At 47.4% G+C, this 26089-nt stretch overlaps 1 protein-coding gene across 1 annotated transcript in view; it reads right to left on the bottom strand.

The window, feature by feature from the left end:
* The window catches only part of TMEM63A (transmembrane protein 63A), a 43620-nt gene that overhangs the window by 1040 nt on the left and 16491 nt on the right, over positions 1-26089 (bottom strand). The window contains 13 exon segments of the mRNA XM_006871134.1: positions 255-317; positions 653-768; positions 1605-1772; positions 3622-3727; positions 4502-4664; positions 8764-8826; positions 11063-11149; positions 11256-11362; positions 13657-13810; positions 14991-15128; positions 16658-16791; positions 16892-17015; positions 17275-17355. Coding sequence (XP_006871196.1) covers positions 255-317; positions 653-768; positions 1605-1772; positions 3622-3727; positions 4502-4664; positions 8764-8826; positions 11063-11149; positions 11256-11362; positions 13657-13810; positions 14991-15128; positions 16658-16791; positions 16892-17015; positions 17275-17355 — 1504 coding nt within the window.

Genomic DNA, 26089 nt, shown 5'->3' with positions numbered 1-26089 from the left:
GGTACAGCAGGAGGGGGCGTACCTTGCACAAGTTTTCTCAGTGGACATGTGGCTTTACATATATAGAACCCCCCATCCAGCAAGACTAAGCATGCCTTCTCAGTTGACCTAACTCAGAAACCCACCTGCCATATAACCAAGGGACTTCTATCTTGATAAGAGACCATTGAAACTGTTTGCATGGGGCCTATCTGGTTAGAACTGTGAAAACCAGAGCAAGGAAGGACTAATACTTGGTGAGAACCATGACTTACTGTGAATGGTTGGGGTGCGGGGGCTTCGGCCTCACTTTCTTTGTCACCTGCCGTTTCTTCTGTCTGAAGAGCCAAACATTGGAATGATAAACAAACAAAACTGATCTTCCTGAACCAACACCCTCCAAACAAATGGATGATTAACACCCAGTAGAACAGTACCAGCTGGCACCAAGCTCTCTGTGGCAGCCTTAGAGAGAACTTGGGGAGAGGTGCTGGGAGAAGTAAAGTGGGGGGAGGAAGCTATACTTCACACCCAGCTACCCACACCTTTCCCCTGGGTAAATAAAATCTGGATTAGACTGCTCATACATGAAGTACAGGAGGAGGGCCGGAGTAAGCCACCATCCCCTTCTCCACATCCTAATTGCACAGTGGTGGGGTGGGGGTCCCTTTACCTTGTAGTTCAGAGGACTGAGGTGTTTGAAGCATCCAAAGCAAGTGTAGGATAGGCAGATCAGGATGGTGAGCAGTACCACCAAGAAGGTGAACAGGGTGGTGGGGGCCATCAGACCTGGGGATAGAGTGGGATGCCAACCTTGGAGATGGGGGAATGGGCTGCCAGTCACTCTTGCCTTGCCACAGGAAGGGGGCCATCCCTGGTGCAGGGAAGGCCTACAACCTATACTCTTCACTCCAGTAGTTGGGATGGCACCTTCAGAGCCAGGACTGCATAGTGACCCAGTGAACAGCTGGTCAGATTTCAAAACCTCTGCCCAGGCCCCCAGCAGCTACTGGGACACCAAAAACAAAACAAAACTGGTTACTATTGAGTCTATTCTGACTCATGGAAACCTTATGTGTTTCAGAGTAGAACTGTACTCCATAGGCTTCTCAGTGGCTGCTGACTTCTGGGAAGCAGACCACCGGGACCAGTACAGCAAGTCAATGACAAATTGTCATCTTACTGTTGGGTCAGTCCCTCTAGTCTCCAGTGGCCTGGGCTAGTTGAAGTCTTCTCTAAACTGACTGGGGCAGTCACCCATTTCTTTACCTTTTGTTTTTAACTTCCAAAAGAATGTTGGCACCCCTAGCATGTCCCATCTTTCTCCGCTCTGTGAGGTGTGAGAACCTGGGTCCACCCACTATCCCCTTAAGAGCAATCTGGTTCAGACCCTCCAAAGTTGAAAAAGAGACTGTCTTCTCTCTAAGGGTGGCCAGGCCTTTCTAAGGCATACATCTGAACTCTGGCCAGCTTGGAAGCTCATCTGCCTATTGCCCCACCTAACCAGTCCTTCCTCTTGGGTACCACATTCTGATTGGACACGAAGTTGATGTGATGAAAGCAGTGAGTGCTCTGATAGGCTAGAGTGGCTATGGGAATGCGAAGTCAAGTGCTGGGCTTCTCACCCAAGCGCAGGAAGGAGAAGAAGAAGAGCCAGAAAAGGCACAGGATGGGAGCTGCCAAGGCCTGGTTCACAGCAGCGAAGTGGATCTTCTTCTCCAGCTTGGCAGGAAGGTAGACAAAGTAGAGGTTGTGCCGGTCCACCATGTGCTTGAGCAGGATGTAGATGAGGCCTTTGGAGGAAAGCTGTGAGCTGGAGGCCCCAGTTGGACCACCAGGACCTCTCTGCCCTCTTCCTCTAGGGTGGAGGAAGGGGAGCTATTTGTGGGGTTCACAGAGTACACACCCCAACAACCTGGATACTAGTGTGCTCTTACTCTCTCTTTCCACCCCTTCCTGGCCTCTTTCTGTGCTCAAAGTGTAGAAGCAACTGTGATTCTGTCCCTATAGAACACTGAAATTCTGGGATCATTTTGAGGAAAGAGGCTATTTGACATGGTTGCTTGGGCTCAGATTCTCTCTGGGCCCTTCCATGCTGAGGCTCTACACCATGGTCAATAGCTGCCTGAGGGTCTTCATCTAAGGGTGGCACCAAAGGTGGGTGCTACTTTTTCTACTATGTCAAGCTCTGTTTTTAAAATGTAATATTGTAGATTTTTAAAATAGTCAATTCTGACTCCTAACAACTCAGTGGCACAGAGAAGAACTGCCCCCTTAGGGTTTCCAGGGCTGTGGTTTCTATGGAACTGGACTGCCACACCTTTCTCCCACAGAGGAACTGGTGGGTTCAAACTGCTGACCTTTTAGTGAGCAGCTGAGCGCCTTAACCACTGTGCCCCCAGGACTCTGAAAATAGTCCAGGAGAGTAGGAGGCAGAAGCCAATGCCAGGAAGTCACACACAGCACCTCCAGGTGTGTCAGTGCAGAACTATACTCCAAAGGCTCTTCTAGACCTTTCTTCCTAAGCAGCTCTGGATAGACTCAAACCTCCAGACTTTCAGTTAGCAGCTCAGTATGTTAACTTTTTACACCACAAGAGGTATATGGGGGAAAATAAAGCTTCCTCTTACTCCTAAACCTCAGCTATCACTACCAACAGTTCTGGGGGTACGCTGTTTCCTCCTAAAGTCTTCCATTTGTCTGCCAGGCCCTGATGTTTTATTTTAGGGCAGTGATCAAGACCTCAGCCTTTAAGGCCAAATAGTCTGAATTCAAATCCTGGCTCCATCTCTCACTAACCATGTGTCTCCCAGTTCTTCACCTGTGACAGAGGTATAGAAATTAGGGCTGCCTGGGAGGATTGTGAGGGCTAACCGTGAGGGCCGGTGTGGAATGTAACAATGACTGGCCACACTGAGCACAGATGTGATCATTAGTCCCAGTGCTAATCTTGTTAAGTGCCGTCGAGTTGGTTCTGACTCACAGCAATCCTGTATTCGGTTTCTGAGGAGTGTTTGGTGGATTTGAACTTCCAACCTTGTGGTGAGCAATCCAGTGGTTATACTACAGCGCTACACCAGGACTCCTGATGGTAATCTTAGTTGTTGGTAAAATCAAAGGGTTAAAAACCAAGAATAAAGTGATGCTATGGCAAAGTCCTAAGGAGCTCTGGTACCGTAGTGGTTACAAATTGGACTGTGAACCACAAGGTCAGCAGATCAAAACTACCAGCTGTTCTGTGGGAGAAAGATGAGGCTTTCTGCTCCCATAAAGATTTACAGCCTCGGAAACCCTGTACAGGGTACCCTCACTATAAGTCAGAACCAATTCCACAGCACACAGCCACCATCACCACCATGGCAAAGTCCTGGAGAAATATGGACAGAGGGCATCGTTTGGAAGGCTGGCGGAAAGAACTCATTTGGAAATAAAATGAAATTTGGATTCACATGTGGTTCTTTGGCAGCTTGCTCAAATGGTTACAAGACATCTGTGTTTCCAAGTTTACATACGTCCTGGTGATGGTTGGCCCTGGGATACTTACAGAATTAGCCCCCCACCACCCTGGGCCTAGCTCTGAGGGACCACTGGTGGATACACCCCCTTCTCCATGCAGCTCCCCTTCCAGAAGGAGTCACTCACCAAATGGCGCAATGATGGGGCAGGTGATGCTATAGGCCATGATGACGGTGAAGACACACAGCATCCACGCGTACATAGCGCCAAACTCATACTCGAAAGCCTGGTTCTGGGAGGAGGCGGAGGGAGGAGCTCACAAGCTTGTCCTGCCCTAAAACCCCCCTCACTACACTCCAGGTGGTAAGGGAGAGCAGGGTGGGCCCATAACCACCCCCTCTTCAGATCCTTTCTCTCCCTCCACAAAGCCTCTGCCAGAGTTGCACAAGACATGGTGACGGCATATTTTCATAGTGTTTTTCTTGTTGAAATCAAAAGGACTATGGTCTTTGAGGTGGATCTACTAACTGAGGACAGACCGCAGAATGACTGGCATCAGATCCAACATCAGTCAGCTCTGCCATTTCTAGCTGTGTGTCCTGGGCAAAACACTTAGCCTCTCTGTGGCTTATTTGCTCATCTGTGAAGTAGAGATATTAGAAGTATCTATCTCATACAGCTGTTCTAAGAATTAAGTAAAAGAATGCAACTTTTTTACCACAGTACCCACAATGGCACAGGAGAATAAAAAGAACCCCTGCACCACCCAATTTAGAGTATCTTGGAACAAATGGCACAAAGATAAAGGACTGTGGCATCTGTGGTAATCTCAAAAATTTATGTAAATTGGCACCCTGAACAAGGGATTTGTGGATTTCAATTGTATGGATGCATGTCAGTGTCACGGCTTGAAGAAATGCCATATTCACATGGCAACTCTTCATGCCTCCAGCTCCCCGCCCTGTCCGAGAACACCAGCACAGTGCCTGCCACTAACCAGGTAGCTGGATAGGTGCCAAGTGCCCTGCAGCTGGTGGTCCCTACCCACCCTACTGCAGCCAAGCACCTGTCTGACGTTTCGTCGGTCAGCAGCCGTCTTGGCCATGATCATGCGAATGGTGTAGAGGATGAGGCCTGGCAACCGCAGCAGCTCCATGCCATTGCCAATGAAGGCTGAGGCGATTACATAGTTCACAAAGAAGGCACCCTGGTCAGGCAGGAAGACACACCTGGGGAAAACCAGGATCTGTGAGCTCTCACCAGCAACAGCCTCCTCCTTCCCGCTGGAGGGGAAATGAAGCCCCTCTATAGCTGGGAGCTTTACACTTATCCCTTCAGGCAGTGAGTGTGCAGGGGCACATCTGTGTGCCAGGCATTGTCCTAAGCACTGTGAGGGAGACAAAGCTGCTAGCCCTGCAACTTTTTTATCAGAGTACTCACAAGGACAAAGGAGACAAGCAGGCAGCAAAGGAGGACATTCAAGTAGGGTTGGGAGATGCTTACTACTTTATATGGAGCAGTCAGAGAAGCCTCCTGCAGAGTTGAAGGAGCCCAAGGCAGCTCATCTGGGAACCTGTGTGAGCACACTCCTCACAGAGGGAGCAACAAACTGAGGGACGGCTGTAAAGGGCATGTTGAACAGACCCACAGGACACAGAGGGGTAGGGGGAGCTAGAAGCTGGGTCAGAAGGAGTAGGACTGAGATGGATTGAACCATGCTCCTTCAATAGAGATGTTCAAGTGCTAATCCCCAGTACCAGTGATTGTGACCTTGTTTGGAAATGGAGCCTTATAAGCCATTATAAGCTCAACTAAGATGAAGTCATACTGGCGTAAGGTGGTATGTTTATAAATAGAGAAGAGACCCAGAGAGATACATGGGGATGACCGCTGAAGATCGATACAGCAGCTGGAGCGAGGCGTCTATAAGCTGAGGAAAACCACAGATTGCTGGCAACCACCGATGCTAGAAGGAGCCACGGCAGACACTTCCTCTAGAGCAGGAGTGGGGAACATGCTGCCCTCAGGTTGTAGAAGGCCCTCAGAATCATTTGGTCTGGCCCTGCCACGGCAACCATAGGTCCAGCCATCACACTAGGGGTGAGTTACTTAAATGTTTGACCAAATATAGCAGGTTAATTTTTAAGTTGATAATTTTGTATGACCCGTGAATGATGCTATAAATTTGGTACTTTGTCATGGCAGCCCCAGGCCCTAAAGTGGCGGAAAGGTGCAGAGGCTGGGTCTGACTGTGGTACGGTAGAGGCTGGGGCGGGTGGGTGCAGGAGATCACATAGATGGCTACTACCATCCATGTGTGGGATAAGGGCAGTTGCGGTGCAGGGGAGAAATGGTCAGATTCTGGGTCCCTCTTAGAGCTGTCAGGATTGGTTGTTGCCCTGGGCATGGCATATGAATGAAAAAGAAGAGATAGGAATAATTCCAAGGTGTCTTTTCTTTTCTTTTTTGCCAGAACAACTTAAAGAACTAGGTTATGGGTTGAGGGAAGTTGTTGGAGCAGGAGATTTGGTTAAGTGTGTGATTTCCATTAGAAGCCAAGTAAGAGTTGTGGGCAGGCAGTTGGATATAGGAGTCTGAAGATACAGGCTGATCATCACACAGAAGTTTTCAATGTATTTTCACTCAGGAGTTGTTGTTAAGTACCATGGAGTCAGTTCTGACACACAGTGACCACGTATAGGGTTTCCAAGAGAGCAACTAGTGGATTTGAACCACTGCTCTTGAGGTTAGTAGTCCTTTGCTTATACTACAGCATCACATCAGGACTCCATTCAGGAGATGTCAAGTGGAATTAAAACTCTGAGATTCACTCAGGCACGTAGTGAGGGAGGAGGGCTGAGGGCTGGGCCCTCTGCAGTCAGCATTCTTAGCTGGGGGAAGTGCCAAGGAGACTGAGAAGGAGAAGCAGAAGCAGGGACAGGGGAACCAAGAGAGCAGTGCCACAAAACCACAAGAAGATGGCATTTAAGGAGGGAAGTGTGGTTCAATGTCAGATGTTACTGACACATCACATGAGGACAGAGACTTGATCATTGTATGTGTCCATCTGGAAGTCATTGTCAACCACACAACCCACCACAGAGCAAGCTAGGTGTATGCGTGCCTGTGGCTTCTAGATCCCAAGTCATGATCTTACTCAGCGAGAACCCATTTTGAGCAATTCACCCATCCTTACAGATAAGCATGGCTCATGACTATAAATAACCCTTTGCAAGTTCCCTATAAACAATCCTTTGCAAGAGTCAATCCTGAGCCTTTGTTGTTGTTGTTATGTGCCATGGAGTCAGTTTTGACATAGAGCAACCCTATATAGGGTTTCCAAGAGTAGCTGGTGGGTCCAAACTGCTAACCTTATCGTTACAAGTTCAGTGCTTATCCTACAGTGCCACACCAAGGCTCTCCTGAGCCTTGTCTTGTCTTGTTAGGTGCCATCGAGGCAGTACCAACCAATAGTGACCGTATGCATAGCAGAACGAAACACTGCCTGATCCTGAGCCAACCTCACTACTGTTGCCACGCTGTGAGTCCATCAATGCTTCCACTTGGTCAATCCATCTCATTGGGGGTCTTCCTCTTTTTCTCTGACGCTCCACCTTACCAAACATGATAACCTTCTCCAATGACTGGTCCCTCCTGACAATATGTCTGAAATATGAGAGACAAAGTTTGGCCATCTTGACCTCCAAGGAGCACTCTGGCTGCACTTCTTCCAAAACGGATCTATTGGTTCTTTTGGCAGCCTGTGGCACTTTCAATATTCTCCTCCAACACCATAACTCAAAAGCATCAATTCTTCCATGGCCTTCCTTATTCACTGTCCAGCTTTCACAGGCATATGAGGTTACTGAAAATACCATGGCTTGGTTCAGGTGCACCTTAGTCCTCAAGCTGACATCTTTGTTCTTCAACACTTTAAAAAGGTCTTGTGCAGCAGAGTTGCCTAATGCAATACGCCATTTGATTTCTTGACTGCTGCTTCCGTGAGTGTTGATGGTTGATCTAAGAAGCATGAAATCCTTGACAACTTCAATCTTTTCTCTATTGATAAGAACGTTTATTGGTCCAGTGGTGGTGAGTTTGTTTTTTTTTTAAATGTCTACAGAGGTTTTATTTGTCATCAACAGAAACTGAAAAACAACCCTCATGTCCCTCTGCTGGTAAATGCAAATACAAACTGTAGTACATCCATTCAACTGGGTTACTACTCTCCAGTAGTGAGGAGTTTTGTTTTCTTTACATTGAGATGTAATCCACACCAAAGGCTGTGGTCTTTGATCTTCATAAGTAAATGTTTTAAGTGCACTCTGAAGACTAAGCTATGCCATGATAGTTTCAAGAACGGATGTATCTGAGTTATGATGTTGGTGAAGAATACTGAATATATACTATGACTGCCAGAAGAACAAACTGTCTTGGAAGGTGTACAGCCAGAATACTCCTTAGAAGCAAGGATGGTGAGACTTTCTCTCACATCCTTCGGACATGTTATCAGGAGGGACCAGTCCCTGGAGAAGGACATCATGCTTGGTTAAGTAGCGGATCAGTGAAAAAGAGGAGGACCTTCAATGAGATGCAGTGACAGCAACAATGGGCTCAAACACAGCAATGATGTCCATCTGAGGATGGTCCATGACTGGGTGGCATTTCATTCTGTTGTACATGGAGTCCATTTTGAGTCAGAACCAACATAACCACAAATCTTTATGGAAGCAGATTCCCAAATTTATCTCACTTGGAGAGACTGGTGGGTTTGAACAGCTAACCTTTTGGTTAACACCCCAGAACTTAACCACTGTGCCACCAGAACTCCTTTTAGCAGGTGTGGTACAAGCTTAAAATCCTAACAGAGACCCACCTCAGCAATACATTTAACTCCATTTTCCTGGCAAAAATACTCCTCAGACCAGCAGTTCCTCTTTTCCCAATGCTTAATTATTACTTTCTCTCCTCCCCCACCCCCCACACCCCTTTTCTGCCACCACTGAGACCTGGCAGTTCCTTCTCCCCAAGCAGCTCTGTTCTCGGTAAGTAAGTTTCAAAGAATGAAGGAAGACTATCGCTAATTGAATTTTAGCCTAAAAAAGTAACCACATTTCTGTGAGTATAACACAAAATAGAGCAGCTCCCACAGCACAGCTCATGGACTTGGGGGAACTCCAGCCCAGCCAGGAACTGGTAATGATGCCCCAAGTCCTGCTGTACGTGGGAGGAAGATGCTGGTTCAGACCAGACTCCCCTGCCCCCATAGCCCGGGTGGGACATTTACCTGAGGCCATGGCTACAGAACTCAGCGTGGCAGATACTTACTCCAGTCGAACAGGGCCCTCCGAGGAATTTTTGTCAAAGAGCCAGCGGAAAAAGACATCCAGGCTGAAAGGACAAATGAATCTGTAAGTATTCATTTCCAACATTCCATACAATCAGTATACATGAATCTGTTTTTGTTTTGCTTTCCATTTTTTCCTGCTTTAAAAACAGGCCCAATCTCAAGATCTGCATTTGTTTTCTAAGAAGATGCTACTTTTTACAGTGAGGCTTATAGGGGCTGCTTGAACCCAAACTTCCTTCCTACGGATCACAGTAGAACACTGTCCCACGTGTTGGAAACCCCCTGGGTTGGAAGGCACTAAGTTGTATCTTGATCTAGATCAATAAACACAGTGGCCACAAGAATGAACTCCAATGACCAGAAGATGATACAGAACCAAGCAATGTTTTACTCTATTGCACATGAGATCCCCCTGAGCCTGAATTGACTCAACAACCAAGAGTCAATCTGTACAGCTCTTCACAGTGGAGAAAGCAATTCCACAAACAATAGCCAAACTCAACCAGTGGTTGCGGAGTATAACTAACTGTCCCATAAGGTTTCCAAGGCTGTAATCTTATGGATGCAAACTGCCAAATCTTTCTATGGAGCAGCTGGTGGATTCAAACTGCAGAATCATCAGTTAGCAAAGGAGTACTTAACTCCAACTGACTTGACATCACTTGAAACATGTGTAGGGTTTCCAAGAAGTGGCTGGTGAACCTGAACTGTCAGCCTTTTGCAGTTCAAACCAACCTTGCAGTCCAACGCATTGACCCGCATTAACATGCAGCACCACACCAGGACTTCCCAGTTGAGAATAGTGAGACAGAAAGAAAAGGGGAAAGGAAGAGAGAGATATTGGGGAAGGAGGTGGAGAATAGAGAAGAGGAAAAGGAAAAAGAAGTGAATTCCTGAACCTCCTAAATGACATTGTTGCTGCAGCAATTGTGAGGATGGCACAGGATCTGGCTGTATTTTTTTCTGTTGTACATAGAGCCAATATGAGCTGAAATTGACCTGATAGTACCTAATAACAACAATGGTGTTTGCTAAACAAAAACAGACTGTGGAGAAGTGAAATGGAAGAAGGGTAGAAAAGGCTTGGGACAAGGACCTGAGCGTTAGTGAATGGAACTGTCAAGTATATAAAAATGAGAATAATTCTTATCTCTGTCCTTGGAATTACTATTAAATTTCTTTTTAAAAAAGAAAAGCTATTAATTTTCTATCGTTTCTTTCAACTCTTCGACTGTTCTGTATTTATAAACTTCTAGAAGGATTCAGGGGAGGCACAGTCTTCTTTGGCTTAAATAACTGTGACTATACTGGTAGTGTAGTGGTTACAAATTGGGCTGCGAACCTTAAGGTCAGCGGTTCGAAACTACCAGCCGCTCCACAGGAGAAAGATGAGGCTTTCTACTCCCGTAAAGATTTACACCCTCGGAAACCCTGTACAGGGTTGCTATGGGTTGGAACTGACTCGATGGCACTTCACAACAACAACAACTTAACTCCAAGAGGTCCTGATTGCTGTTGTTAAGTGACATCATTAAAAAAATTAAAAGTAGTGACCCCTGTACAGGGTTTCGGAAAAGCAGCTGGTGGGTATCGAACTGCCAGCCTTCACAGTCCAGTGCTGATCCCACAGTGCCACACCAGGAATCCAAAAAAGAAACAAAAGTTGGGAGGCCCTGATTGGTGGTGGTGTGCCGTGGAGTCAGTTCTGACTCACAGTGACCCTGCATAGGGTTTCCAAGGCTATAAATCTTTATGGGAGCCAAAAGACTCATTTTTCTCCTGTGGGATAGCTGGTAGTTTCAAACTGCTGACCTTGAAGTTAGCAGCCCGACTTGTAACCACTATGGTACCAGAGCTCCTTAGAGGCCCTGATTGTTGTTGTTAAGTGCCGTCAACTCGATTCCGACCCACAGCGACCCTGCATAGGGTTTCTAAGGAGCAGCTGGTGAGCTTGAACCACCACCAATCTTGCAGTTCAAACGACTTTGCAGTCTGACTCATTAGCCCACAGTGCCACATCAGGACTCCAGAGGCCCTGATTAGACACTCCCAAAAAAGAAAGGTCTTTGATCAACTTTATTTTCAAAGTTTATGTTGTTGTTTTTTAAAGGAAGAACTATCCTATTTCCAGCAGACTCAAAAGACCAGCACAACTGTACTCAAAGTGAGTGTGCCAAGAATATACATCAGCCCCCAAACCATTTCCATGTCCTGGGGACAGTGCTCTCCAGATGTTGCCCTGCCTCAGAATTCAAGGCCAGAGGTGGTGATGTGTACCTGGTGAGGCCGAGAGAAGGCAGGATCAGCACCATGAAGATCAAGAAAATGTAGACTTTGGTCATCATGATCCAGTTTTCCCCAGACCTGCAAGAAAGTCAGCGGTGAGCATTCACAGCCAGGCCTCTGCTACCGCCCAGTGCCCTCAGAACCTCCTTCTCAGGGAGGGACCCAGGCTCTCCCCAGCACTCACTTGGTCCAGTGAGACTCCAGCAGTGTGGAGTAGTAGACGATGGAAGGGAGCAGGGCTGAGAAGGACCACAGGAGAAGGGTTGGGAAGAACTGACTGATGATAGGGTTCTAGAAAATTAAATTTCACAGTAGAGAAAGTCAGGGTGGGCTTGTGGGCTCTGAGGACATGATCCACTGTCATGGCAACTTGGTGAGCCCCTGGGGTGGGAGCTGAGATTTTGGTCATCCTTGATGCCCACAGAACAAGCATTGTGCCTGGCACAGGGTAGGTGTTCTATAAATGTTAACTGAATGATCAATATCAGCTCCTTAGATTGTATCATCCACCCATCTGCCAATTTGTTGTACTGTGGTGGCTTGTGTGTTCCTATGATGGTGGAAAAATTTCAGTGAAGCTTCCAGACTAAGACAGACTAGGAAGACAGGCCTGGCAATCAACTTCCAAAAAACCAGCCAGTAAACATCCTATGGATTATAATAGAACACTGTCCCATGTAATGCTGGAAGATGAGCCCTCTGGGTTGGAAGGCAATAGGTTCTATTTGATCTAGGTCAATAAACACAGTGGCCACAAGAATGAACTCGAGTACACCAATGACCAGAAGATGATGCAGGACCAATGTTTTGTTCTATTGCACACAAGGTCCCTGTGAATCTGAACTGACTGAACAACAACTAAGAACCAATCTATACAGCTATTTACAATGGAGAAAGTAATTTCACAAACAACTGAACTCCACTTATTTGATTGGCTTGATGTGGTGTTGTGAATTATCTAATGTCTCTTCCAGCTATTGTCTGTAACTCCCACTAAACGATTCTGGCCTACTGGGTCTGAGTAAGAGAAGGTGGGCGAAAATACTGATAGAATGACATGATTCAGCTGTGTATGTCAGCAGAGTTAATCATAATTGTAAAAATGTGTAACTGTAGCACAGGAATAAAATGAACCATCTCCAAAGCAGGACAGGGAAGACCGTAGAAGAACTGAGGCATTTGAATTACAGTGCTGGTGAAGAATGTTTAAAGAACCATGGGCTTCCAGAAGAACCAACAAATCTATATTGGAAAAAGTACAGCCAGAATGCTATTTAGAAGCAAAGGCTTTGTCTCTCATCTTTTGGACATGCTGGTGGGATGGACTAGTCACTAGAAAAGGACATGATATATATATATATATAAAGTGGAGCATTAGCGAAAAAGAGGAAGACCTTCAAGGAGATGGCATGGTACATGGCAGCAGCAGTGGCCTCAAACACAACGGTGAGGAATGGGCAGTGTTTTGTTTTGTTTGGTTTGGTTTTGTGGCGCACAGTGCTATGAGTCAGAATTGACCCTACGGAGGGCAGCTAACAACAACAACGTTTTTAAAGTAGATCCTGATTTAGGAAGTGTTTATAATCTCATCAACTCATCTAGGTTTTTATTTGTTTGTTTAATTATGCTTTACCTCTAGAGCATAAATTATTTTATAACAAGATTATCAGAAAGTACAAAATAAATAAAATGGACTCACTTCAAAGAGTAACATAGGGAAAGAAAATAGTAACTTTACAGTTGTGAATCCTTACTTGATTAAAGCACTACTTTAATCAAAATCCTGTCACTGAAATCAGTGGGGCTCTTTCCACTCTTTCCTACTAGGAAAGATGCACACATCCATCACTGTGTTGGATGCTGCCAAGTCCACTTTTGACTCATAGCAATCCCGTGAGACAAAGTTGTTGTTGTTGTTGTTGTTAAATGCTATCAAATCAGTTCTGACTCACAGCAACCCTGTTTTGGACTTCCAAGGGGCAGCTGGTGAGTTTGAACTGTCGACCTTGTGGTTCAAACTGACCTTGCAGTCCAGTGCTTATCCTACAACACCACACCACAAGTAGCCAAGCCTCATAGGATTTCCTAAACTGTCATCTTTACAGAAGCAGATCACCAGATCTTTCTCCCTTAGAGCCACTGGGTGGTTTCCATTCACTAACTTTTGGGCTAGAAGCCAAGCACTTGATCATTGTACCACAAGGGCTCCTTCATACATCAACAGCACATCATTAAAACCATTGCTTAGATACACTTTTATAAGCCCTCCCTGTTTACCACAAAGTCTATAATTTTTAATGGATGTTTAACCTTCTATCAGACTGAATAGATCTCATTCAACTCAAATGGCCCCTATTGTTTAACATTTAAATGTATTCCATTCAAGAAATTTTCTGTGTAATATTATAAAGACATTCTAATTAAAGTGACCATGATTGCTCAGGGCTGAAAAGCACAGGAGCCACATGGCCCCTGGTTTGCTGTTCTTCCTCCTCCCTCCCCCCACCATGGTCCCAATTGCTCCCCCACCCACCACACCCTTGTTTCTCCAGCCCCCCTGGAATGGGCCCTATAGGGTCACTCACATTCAACTCATGGATGGGTTTGGTGACATTGAACTTGTCTATGGTGGTCAAAATGATAGAAGGTGTGGTCAGGAAAAACAGTACCACGAAGAGAGTGAAGTTGATGCCCAGCCACTGGAGCCACCAGCGAAGGCCCTGGATAGACAGGTTCTTCCTACAGAGGGCAGAACATAGGTCCCTGAGGCTTAGCTTCCCAGCACCCAGGGCTCAGGCAGACCTGAGGCCAAATTTAGGCAAGTCAAGACTGGCTCTGGGGAGGGTTCCTTGGGGCTCTGGAGCTCAGGCAAGCCCTCTACACCAACCTGAAGCTACAGGAAACGGAATCACGGGCCTGTGAGCCCAAAGATAAAACAGGTCACCCTCTGCTAATGTGGCTCCCCCACCTGGCCTCAGAGTCAGAACCTACCCCAAGAGATGCCAAGAGCACCCTAAGAGGAGCAAAGAAGGCACTGATAACATTTCTTGGGCATATCTGCAGTGTGTTATAAACATTCTTCCCAATGGGGCTATGGGTTGGAGAGGAAGAGGGGGACGAAGGGGCAAAAGCCCAGCTGGATATGTCCTGGTCACTCACCCACACCAAGAACAGATAGACAAACGAATTCCAAATTTCAAAAGGCCTTTGGATTAAAATGCAAAACTGGCAGAGGCTGGGGTACAACTGAGTGGAGGCAAGCAGCCAAAAGTCATTCCACAAGACACTAAGGTAGGCACGTGGGGCTGCTGTGGGGCTGCCCTCATCTCTTGTGTCCAGACTGGAGGAGGGGCAGCCGCATGACCTAAAGCTGCACTGTGCAGTACAGCAGCCACGAGTCAGGTGTGGCTACTGAGCACTTTGAACATGGCTAGTTTGAACAGAGATGTGCTGTAAGTGTACACTACAGATACACTGATTTTGAAGATAAGGTATGAAAGAGACATGGTAAAATATCTCAGTAATTTTTATACTGATTGCATGCTGAAAAGATAACTATGTGGACTATGTTGAGATAGAGTAATGAAAATAATTTCAACTGTTTCTTTTTTGTTATTGTTTATTTTCCTAACGTGGCTACTAGAAAATGTAAAATCATACACGGAGCTTGCAACGTATTTCTGCTGGACAACACAGAATGCAAGGGAGTACAGCTGGAGTGAAGAGCTGGGTGGATACCCCAGGCCAGGCCATACCAAGTACATCACAGCACCCCAGCCCAGAGACAGGGGGGCGTCTCTACAGATCCTCACTTGGGAACTGTCACTGAGTGTCATATCAGTCCTGCGCTTCCAGTGACTGCCCTCCTCTCCCGGAGGGAAACAGGCCCCCTCTCCCCTCAGCCTGGGACCTCACTCACCAGCAGATGTCCTCGGGGTAAGTGGCGAAGGTGACAGTCCACTTGGAGGTGCAGAGCTCTCGGCTGTGCGACGATGGCTGGGGCTCCCCTCTGCACCAGAGGCCCTGACACTTGCAGGCATTGTAGTCTTTGAGGATGCTGCCAGGGTATAGCGGTGATCACACCCAGCCCACCAGTTACCATAGACCCTCAGCCAACAGGACCAAGAGAGTGCTATAGGATTGTCTGGGAGCCTCGAGGCACAGAACCTTTAATTTATTACTATTATTCTGATGAATGTGATGAAACAGGCACCAGGTTGGGCACACTATGCAGAAGATTTTGTCCAATCCTTAACCCACCTTAAAAAACCCTCAAGTGGATTCTGGCTCACGACAACCCATGCTCCATCCAGTTTTCATGGCTGATTTTCCACAAGTATGAGGGGGCTTCAAAAAGTTCATGGAAAAATTCCATTATCTTTCAATTACATTTTCTACAAACTTTGTGAAGTCCCCTCACAGATCGATAGGCTTTTTTCCAAGGCACCTCTGAGTGCACTTGAACCACCAACCTTTTAGTTAGCAGTTGAGCATGTTAACATTTATACCACCTGAGGATTCTCCAATCAACACTGTAAGCTAGGAATTACCATCCCCATTTAACAGATAAGGAAACTGAGGCTCTGTGAGATAGGCCTTGTACTCCCATCTGTCTGACTCTGGATCCCATGCTGTTTTCACTACCCCAACACACTCTTCCTGGACGGAGCTCTCCCCATCCTCCTGCCCTTGAACACAGAAGTCGGTGGGCCTCATTTCTCCAACCCCTCACTTCTTACCCAGGCCCCTTAGTGACCTCACAGAAAATCTGTTCCCATTCCAACACCAAGATTCCCCTCCCCAGGACTCCCACCTCCACCCTTCATCTCAACGGGTCCCACTCTCATGAATAACACCCCAGCTCCGTCTGTCTCAGAACATCCCTCTGCCTCCTGGCCCAACCTCACAGAGAGAGGTCTGTAATGAGGCAAAGGCCCCCGCAGGGAAACACAGAAGAGACTGCTCCCAAGTCCAGGTGTCCCAGGTGGGGAGTGAAGGGGAAGTGGCATTTACTTAACCACTTCCTTTTTGTCTCCTTCTCCCAATCCTACCCCCAGTGCTCCCCAGGAGAGATGGCACTGAGCTCTCAAGCATGGGAGCCATGTCAAGGGGCACAGTTAACCACACCCTAAGGCTGGGCCCCCACAGTAGTGAACACACTGGAGGTGGCCAGGGGTCTTCCCCTACTGTTCTGTAATTGTAGGTAGACATGAGGCCCATAGATAGGGAAGGGTCTGTGGTTCTGGAGCAGAGATCTAGAAAGAGGCTGGCAGCCATCCCACCTGGCAGGCTATGGGGTACAGGAGAGCCAATGAGATGCCCTAGGATAGCTGGTTAGAGCCTGGCAGTGAGCAAGGCCACATTCAACTTTCCAGGGCCAGCGAGTGTCATCAGTTCCACGGTTGCTGCCTATACCCAGCACCCACCAGCTGTCACATACCAGGGAAGGTGTGCAGATGGCTGCTTCCCTGGGGAAGGCCATGGAAATGCCACTCAGAAATGGCTGCATTGCTGACTAAGCATGCCATCTTTCTCCAGGAGGGGCAGCATGCTATCTGAAGAGGAACCGCCCATGCCCATACTCACTAGGTGGCCATGACCTTCTCCTGGAAGGTGACGAAGGCCATTCCCAGGGGCTGGAACTGAACCCTGCACTCTTCCTCTGCGATCAGCAGCTGCAGCCTGTTCTTCATGCACGTGTAGTAAGAGATGGCGTCCTCCTGTCAGGACACACCGCCCCTTGTGAAGATGTGGCTCTGTGCAGGAGGAGAGGGACCCCAGGGTCAGCACCCACACTCCTAGCTGGGCCGTGGGGCTCACCCGCTCACACCCCGGTACTTCACAGCAGCAGAACTGGCCACAAGGCTTGGGGTTGATGAGGGTCCGCTGGCCTGTCTTCGTCAGCAGGTTTGTGTAATAGGTCAGGCTCGTCTCAGTCTTCTTTCTGCAGCAGAGGTAGGGTGTGGGGAGGAAACAAGGAGCAGGCTCACAGTCTTTGGGATGGGCTCTCCACCCACATTCAGCAATCATCAGATAGCCAGAGTTGGGCATTCAGCTTTCTGAACAAGACCACCCTCCTCCCTTTTCAGTTGGGGAATTCAATACCAGCCAGGATAGAAGGGTGGGCATCACATGGGAAAAAGGGACAAAAAGATGCAGGCCAGCTTCACCTGTGGCACACCTGCCCCGCCAGCCCTCCTTACCTCTCCTTGCACAGGTAAATCAGCTTGGCCACATTGTAACACAGTTGGACCTCCACCACCTGGCATGTGGGATATGCATCCCTGTGCCCAGCAAGGGTAGGAGGCAAAGGCAGTCATTAGAAAAGAAAGCCCCCCCAGAGGAAAAACACCCCATCTCAGCTCCAAGGGTAAGGATGGTGTGGAGTCAAGCTACTGACTCATGGCCAGCAGAGACCTAGTTCTATTACCAAATGAAAACTTTGGAAACGTAATAAAAAGAGACTTATTTAATGCCATAATAGTAACTGCCTAAAATTGCTATGTTTATACCCATTTGGCTTTAAGTCAGCTGGCACGTCTCATGAGAAAAAGTGAACACTATCCTTTACCCTTTCTATCTACTCAAAATACTTCATTTACTGTGTGCTCTAGGTCCATATCTACCTCAGATCATCACTACAATCCTATTCAGGATGTAACTCTTCTGAAGGTCACAGAATTTTTAGAGGGTCTAACAAAATCAAGAGTGTGGTGACGGAGTAACAGAATCCTTGCCTTATATGCAGGAGACCTGGGTTCAATTCCCGGCCAATGCACCTCATACATAGCCATAGTGGAGGTCTGCATGTTGCTATGAGGCTGGACAGGTTTCAGTAGAGCTTCCTTCCAAACTCACACAGATTAGGAAGAAAGTCCTGGCAATGTGAAAATCAGCCAGAGAAAACCCTATGGACCACAAAGGTCCACTGTACACAGGACTACCATGATTTGGTGGCCAACTTGACAGCAGCTAACAAAACACGACAAGCTAAGGACCCTTACCCCAGAAAATGCATGCACACACGTTAAAATCATAGCAAAAAAAAAAAAAAAATGCACTTGTTTACTATTGCTCAGGTACTGGTACATATATTAACTTATCTAATCTTCACTACCTTAAGGCCAGCAGTTCGAAACTACCAGCCGTTCCGTGGGAGAAAGATGAGGCGTTCTGCTCCCGTAAAGATTTACAGCCTCGGAAACCCTGTACAGGGTCGCTATGGGTCGGAAACGACTCGATGGCACTTAACAACAACAACAACAACAACAACAACAATCTTCACTACAACCAAATGAAGAAACTGAGGCCCAGAGAGAAAAGTGGCTTGTGCCTCAGGTCACATGGTGAATGTGTGAGCCATTTCACGCTCACAGTCACCATCAGATGCTCCCTCACTACACACAATATTGTACATGTGACTTCTGGGGATTCTTGGACAACACAGCCCACCTACTGTATGCCAGGCACTGTTCTATGTGCTGGGGATTAAGCCTAGACAGATACACTTACATTTTAGTGAGAGAGAAAACCCATAGACACATACATCATTCAGTTTATCGGGAGGATCACTTCAGGCCCCACTGAGAATTTTAGGAAGAGAATTTCAGTGTAAGCATCCTGCTATAAGGTACCACCCCCACCCATCTGCCAGTTTGTCAGACTGTGGCAGCTTACATGTTGCTACGATGCTATAAGTTAAGGATTTCAAGCTTAGCAGACAAAGTTTCAGTGGGGTTTCTAGGCCAAGTGTAGGCCAGAAGATCTGGTAACTTACTTACAAAAATCAGCCAGTGAGAACCTTAAGAATACTGTCTGGTATAGTGCTGGAAGATGAGCCCTCTAGGTTGGCAGGCACCAAAAGCACACGGTGACCATCAGAGCAGATGTGATTACACCAGTGACCCTGAAGATGGTGCAGGACTGAGCAACGTTTCCTTCTGTTGTGTATGTGGGCACAACTAACATAACCATAAGGCATATTCACATGCCAATCCTCACGGACTGCAAGTGTTCACAAATAGGGTCTCTTAAAAGGGAAAAGTATGACTTTATGTGGGGACTTCTTTCTCTCTTTAAGACCATTCTGATAGAATCCCTCAGCCACCTGCATAATAAAATGGCTGCTTACCACATTTTCGCTCTTCCTACCAGAACTTCTCTTCCTACCGGAACTTCCTCTCTCCCTACCAGAACGTCATCCCTAGTCAACCTATCACCTACCTCCACTAATCTCAACCCCTCCCTCCTCTTTGACCAGTATGAAAATCCTTCCCCGGGCAATACCTCTCTCTTTCCTTCTGACCTCTAATAAAGCCTTACACGTGGGTGTTTGTGTTCTGGCTCATTCCATTTCACATTTATTGGGCTGAAACCCTGAAGGGACTTTGCCGGGACTTGCAAAGATCCCCAGCTCTCGGGTTGATCTGCTTTCCGGCTGTCCCTCATGAATCTGCCAACCAAACACCCACCCAGGGGTCCTCATCCATTGCCGTTGCTGACTTTTACAGCCACACACCGGTCAACAATCTCAGAGTGATTGTTTGGGCATGCCTGCCTCTCTCAGGTCCTCTGTGCTGTCAAGTCTAAGTCCTAGCGCTAGGCCAGATGGACTCTTCTCGGCCCGTGGCCTAGGATTGCTGCTCTCGGGGGATGCACCATCAGCTCAATTCCTTTCTCTTCTCTCAGGGGTCTGGCAAGAGAGACGAAGACGCTCCTCTCTTTGCCCTTCTCCTCTGAGGCTTCCTGATCCTCACCCTAACTCTCCGGCCCGCAATTATCATGGGAACCTCACCATCTAAATCGCCTCACTCCACACCCTTGGGTTGCCTCCTGCGCAATCTTAAGGCACTAGGGCTACAACTGGATATCAAGCCACAACGCTTACTCTTTCTGTAATCAAGCAAATGGTTCCTAATGGCCGGAGAATGGCATCTTCAATTTCAACATCCTTCATGACCTTGATAACTTCTGTCAGCACAGCAGCAAACAAATGGCCTGAGGTCCCCTACGTACAGGCTTTCTTTTCTCTCTGTTCTCATCCTTTTATCTGACTTGCTCCCTTTTTCAAATCCTTCCAGCCCAAGAGAAACCACCCCCATCCAAGACCCAAGCTCCCTCCCAGATGTTTCCTCTTTTGACCCATGAGACCATGTCCATCCCCCACTTGCATTCCCCCTTCATACAGCCCTTCCTCCTCCTCCTCCTCCACCCACCTACCTCCTCTTCCCTCTCCTCCCCATGGCTCTGTTCCACCACCATCTGATGGTCAAGCCTCATCTACTCAGCTGAACCCTCCCTCTCCACCACATACTTGGTCCTGAGACCACTCTCATTGATCCCAATACCCACCACTGCCTGCACTCCTGATGCTATTACATGGGGTAGCTGGGGCAGAGAGCATTGTTCATGTCCATGTTCCCTTTTCCTTATCTGACCTCTCACAAATTGAAAAGAGGCTAGGAAATTTCTCCTCCCATCCAGACACCTACATCAAGAGAATTCAGATACCTCACTCAACCCTATTACCTCACCTGACATGACCTCTACATCACTCTCACTTCTGACCAGGTGCATGCTATGAGCAATGAAAAGCCAGTGGGAGCTCAGGCAGTTCCCCCAAGAAGATCCCTCCTGGGATTATCAACCAGGCCACACCAACTGGGGACTTGGAGCTCATATCATTCTTTGCCTTGCAGAAGGCTTAAAGAGAACTGCTCATAAAGTAGTCAACTACAACAAGATTAAAAATATCACCCAAAATTTAGACAGAAATCCGGGCCAATTTCTATCACGTCTAACAGTGGCCCTACAAAAATACACCAAACTAGATCCAACATCCCCAGTAGGCATAGCAGTTATTAACACTCATTTCATCTCTGCTGGCCCCAGACACAGACAAGGCGAAATACCTGTTACTGACCAATGCTCTACAGGGTTCCAGACCAAAGAAGGGGTAGAATATCCTCTGGGGCACTGCCCGGGCCCTGCTTCAAGTGTAACCAAGAGGGTCATTGGGCAAAAACTACCCTAGCTCTTGTCCTCCCCCTGGCCCATGAATGCCCTGCTTGCAAACAGGGGAGACACTGGAAGGTTGATTGCCCCTTTCTCCAGAGAGGGAAGGGATCAATAGCCCCCAGTCCCACCAAGCAAAAGGGTTTGCTCTACCAGAGCTTCTAGAAGTGGTCACAGAGGACTGAAGGTGCCCGGGATCGCTGGCCCCCACGGAAATAACTCAGAGAGAGCCCAGGGTAATGGTCCATGTTCCAGGTAAGTCAGTCTTTACTTTTAGACACCGGGGCCACTTACTCAGCTCTACCAGAATACTCAGGGAGGACACACCCTACCCCTACATTAATAGTTGGGGTTGACGGAGTCCCTACTCGGCCCGTCATCACAGAAGCCCTAGCATGCTCACTTCATGATACCCCATTCACACATGCATGTCTAGTCCTATCCAAGTGTCCTACACCAATCCTAGGACGAGACATTCTAGTCAAGTTCAAATCCGCCCTCATATTATATCCTATTAAAACTACCATGCCTACCTCACCAGCTGGCTTGTTCTTGCTGTATGCTGCACCAGAGTCTAAGCACTGGCTAAAGACCTCTCTAACCTCAGTCTCTCACCCAGTACCCTCCTTCAATATGTGGATGACCTACTTCTATTAGGTCTCCACACCTCCTCCAACATCTACTGACCCACACAGCAGTCTCAAATCTCTCCCCTTCACACCTTCAATTATTCCATATGGTTTTCATTGAAAATCCCAACTTTAAATTAGAATCTTGCCCCACCCCCACAACCCCGCTTCCCTCCTCCCTATAACCACGAGGGATCTCTCTCACTCATGTATGGAAGCTCTAGATCATCTCCCTCCTCTACCGCACATCTCCACCCTGCTGCCCCACCCGGATCACATATGGTTCATCAATAGCAGTTCCATCAACTCACCTACAGGCCAATGCCAGGCCAGCTATGCCATTGTATCTTCAGATAGGGTAATTGAAGCCATATCTCTTCCCTTTAACACAACCTCCCAAAAGGCTCCCCTATAAACAACAGTCTCCTAGTGTTACAACTACTAACACAAGCAGGAGTCCTACACTGTGGAGTCATCAATCCATCAATGACTCCATCTCACAGGGAAACAATAAGGCCAACCCGCAAAGCAAAACGAGCGGCCATGCTCCCACCTCCGTCCACACAAATGCTTGCTGTTCCCCCTATAATGCCCCTCTCTAACCCCCTTGAAACACAAGAATGCCTTCAACAGGGAGCCACACTCACTGGGGACTGACTTCTTCTCAAGGGACTGTACATTTTCCCCAGGTCACAGGCCATATACATCCTCACGAATATACACAATACCCTTCACATTGGGCAGGAACCCTTATTCCGCCTCCTACGATCCGTATTTTACTGTCCCCAAATGCCCTCACTACATCAACAAATAACTCAAACATACCCCACTTGCTTAATCACATCCCCACAGGGAGCATTGCCCCCCAAATAATTTCCCACCCATCAAGCCCGCAGCTGTCTCCCAGGAGAAAACTGGCAAATGGACTTCACACACATGCCCCCTCACAAAAAACACAAGTACCTCCTAACCATGGTAGATACCGTCTCAGGATGGATCGAGGCCTTTCCTACCATCTCGGAGGGTGACACAGCACTCACACACGCTCTTTTAACTGAAATTATTCTGCCCTTCAGCCTTCCACACTCTATATAATCGGACAATGGTCCTGCCTTCATCTCCCAGATCACCCAAACTCACTGCCCAAGCCCTCAACATTACCTGGAAACTCCACATCCCATACAGACCTCAATCATCTGGCAAAGTGGAAAGGGCAAATGGCCTTATAAAAACACAATTAAGCAAGCTTTCATTAGAGTTACACATACCATGGACAGAATTCCTTCCCATAGCACTAACAAGACTAAGGGCAGCCCTCCGAAAATCTACCTTCTTAAGCCCATTTGAACTAATGTATGGATGACCATTTCTCATGGGAAACCTCCCAACCACCTCACCCCCACATGCTGACTATATCCCAACCCCAAGTATGGTCCATCATTTGTTACGAGCCCACACAGACCAATTTCTACCCAAACCCCATCCAACGGAACAACACTTCCGGGTCCAACCTGGCGACCAGGTGTACCAAGCCCTTTGCAACCAAAATGGGAAGGACCCCTCAAGGTCTTACCACCCCCACAGCAGCCAAATTAGCTGGCAGAGCTTTCTGGTTCCATACGTCACGCGTAAAACTGGCACACATAGTTTCATCCACTCCCAAATCGGATATTAAACCAGGCATCCCCCTTTACCTCTTTCACAGGATTGACCAAGCTCAAATCCACCCACATCCGAGAGGAATAAATGCATGACTTCTGCCTAGTCACCTGATTTTCCTGCTTCCTCAAGCAGGTGGACCAGGATCTCCAGTGGTTCTTTCCAAAGGGTAACACTCCTGACCTATTCTGGTTCTTCAGGGCACACTCTCTGATTTCTCACCAGACTAAATCTCTCTGCTGACAGTCTTTCTCCTTTGCTGGCTAGCCCTACCTCCACATACTCCCTTAGGCATACCTCCATGTTAACTTGCCACCCGGCCTTCCCCGCCCCCTACGGGGCACTACCCTTGCAGTAGGCCTCTTCTCTGTCTCACCCCTAGTGGCCTGGCCATTCTCAAATACTTTTTGCCTTACTCTTTTTTCTCCTCATAGTGGGACTTATCATCATCCCAGTATGCTCTCCATACTTTTTAATCTCAACTTGATGATCAGTTTGTGCCTTAGCCAAAATGGCAAAACATGTTCAACCCCTCATACAGCCACGGATTGCTCCAATGTCCTGACCTTTATGCACTCTGCTTGCTATCTGGGACAAATACCTGTCACCAACCAGTTTTGTGGAATCAGAGTATGATACCTATCCAAACTATCCCAATCCACAGCTTGCAAAAGGTGGTGCAATAAACCTGTCTGCTGGACATATCAAACCCAAATAGTGATGTCAGATGGGGGTGGGGGCGGTGGCAGATGCAGCGAGAAAAAAGTTCAGTGTAGAAGCTGCAAAGAACCTCACACAACGGCTGGACCCAGGATATAAAGGATTACGAACATGGCTAAAGCTTGACAGCATCCGCTAACCCCATCACACACTAATCACTGATGTTGTTGTTGTTGTTATGTGCCGTGGAGTCGGTTCCGACTCATAGCGACCCTGTACAGGGTTTCCAAGGCTGTAAATCTTTACGGGAACAGAAAGCCTCATCTTTCTCCCGCGGAACAGCTGGTAGTTTCAAACTGCTGACCTTGCAGCTCGCAGCCCAATTCATAACCACTACACTACCAGAGCTCCTTTGATATAGGAACCATATTCAATAAAACCTCATGCTGGGTTTATTTCCCTATAGGGACCTGGGGTACTCAGCCATTCCTGCTGACCCAGTCCCTAAATCATATCCTAATACAACCACCATACAGTACACAGGACCTCTTCTCACAGAGACTGGCCTCAGTAATTCCACCAACCTCACCTGCATTCATAACCACAGCAACATCACTAACCTTGCATCCCTGGTGCACTGACATAACAAAGGTAAGCAACCCAACATGTGGGCCAAAAGGAATATTTTTCTTATGTGGAAAAGATTTTCAAATGCCTACCCACACAACACCTGTGTGGGGTCACATATTTAATCCCTGCAGCCTGAATCTTAACCCCATCTGATTAGGAACATCCATACGTCTATTACAAAATAATTATCAGAGGCCTTGAACAGGGACATGGAGAGGGTAGCAGACATCCTCCTTGCCTTACAAAATCAAGTTAACTCACTAGCTGAAGTAGTACTCCAAAACCGATGCAGTTTAGACCTCCACACAGCCGAGAAAGGGACATGCCGGACCCTAGGTGAGGAATGCTGTTATTTTGTCAATGGGTCTGACATAGTCCTCAGCAAGGTAAAAGGATTAAAGGACAGAATTCGCACTAGGCAATCAGAAACAGCAAACTGTGGTTGGACCCTAATGTCCTCCTGGTGGCCTTGGCTCCTCCCCTTCCTAGGACCATTAACTATAATCCTCCTGATACTGTTATTTGGCCCCTGCCTATTTCACTGTCTTCAAAATTTTCTTCAGGAACGCCTGAGGGCCTTCACAAACCAGACAGGGGGCGAATTCCTCATGGTCGGATACCAACCACTGCCAAGCAACAGGACCAGCCAGCCAGAAGAACATGCCAGATACATAGTTCCCTCCTCTTTGCCCCCTTCCAGCAGGAAGCAGCTCCAGAAGAAATGACCTCCGCCCCTGTACCCACAACAAGAAAAGGCTGGAATGATAGAATCCCTCAGCCATAAGCATAATAAAATGGCTGCTTACCAGGTTCTCGCTCTCCCTACTGGAACTTCTCTTCCTACCGGAACTTCCTCTCTCCCTACCTGCACGTCATCCCTACTCAACCTATCACCTACCTCCACTAATCTCAACCCCGCCCTCCTCTTTGACCAGTATAAAAATCCTTCCCCCAGCAATACCTCTCTCTTTCCTTCCTACCTCTAATAAAGTCTTACATGTGGGTGTCTGTGTTCCAGCTCATTCCATCTCACACATTCAATAAGTGGAACTACTGTTACCAAAAGTTATATAGTCTTTGGGGAACTGTTTGAATGACTAGAGAAAATGATTACAGTATCCAGTGTTCATATATAAGTAACTATTTCTAGAATATTCAGAGTTTGGGAAGAAAAGGCTAGTCAATAAATTTAAAACATTCATTTTACTATTGTGCTTAGCCAAGTGCTTTGTTCATGAAAAGTGCACAGTTAAAATTCAGACGACCCTTAATTCATGGTGTCGGTTTGGCATACTGTGGTGGCTTGCATGTAGCTGCGATGCTATGCCACCAACCAGTATTTCAATTATCAGCAGGGTTAGTTACCCATAGTGGGCAGATTCTGGACTAAGACTGACAAGGATGAAAGACCTGGCAACTTACTTCC

This window comes from Chrysochloris asiatica, unplaced genomic scaffold (genome assembly GCF_000296735.1).
Source record: "Chrysochloris asiatica unplaced genomic scaffold, ChrAsi1.0 scaffold00161, whole genome shotgun sequence".
Lineage (NCBI taxonomy): Eukaryota > Metazoa > Chordata > Mammalia > Afrosoricida > Chrysochloridae > Chrysochloris > Chrysochloris asiatica.
This window is presented reverse-complemented; position numbering and strand designations above follow the sequence as displayed.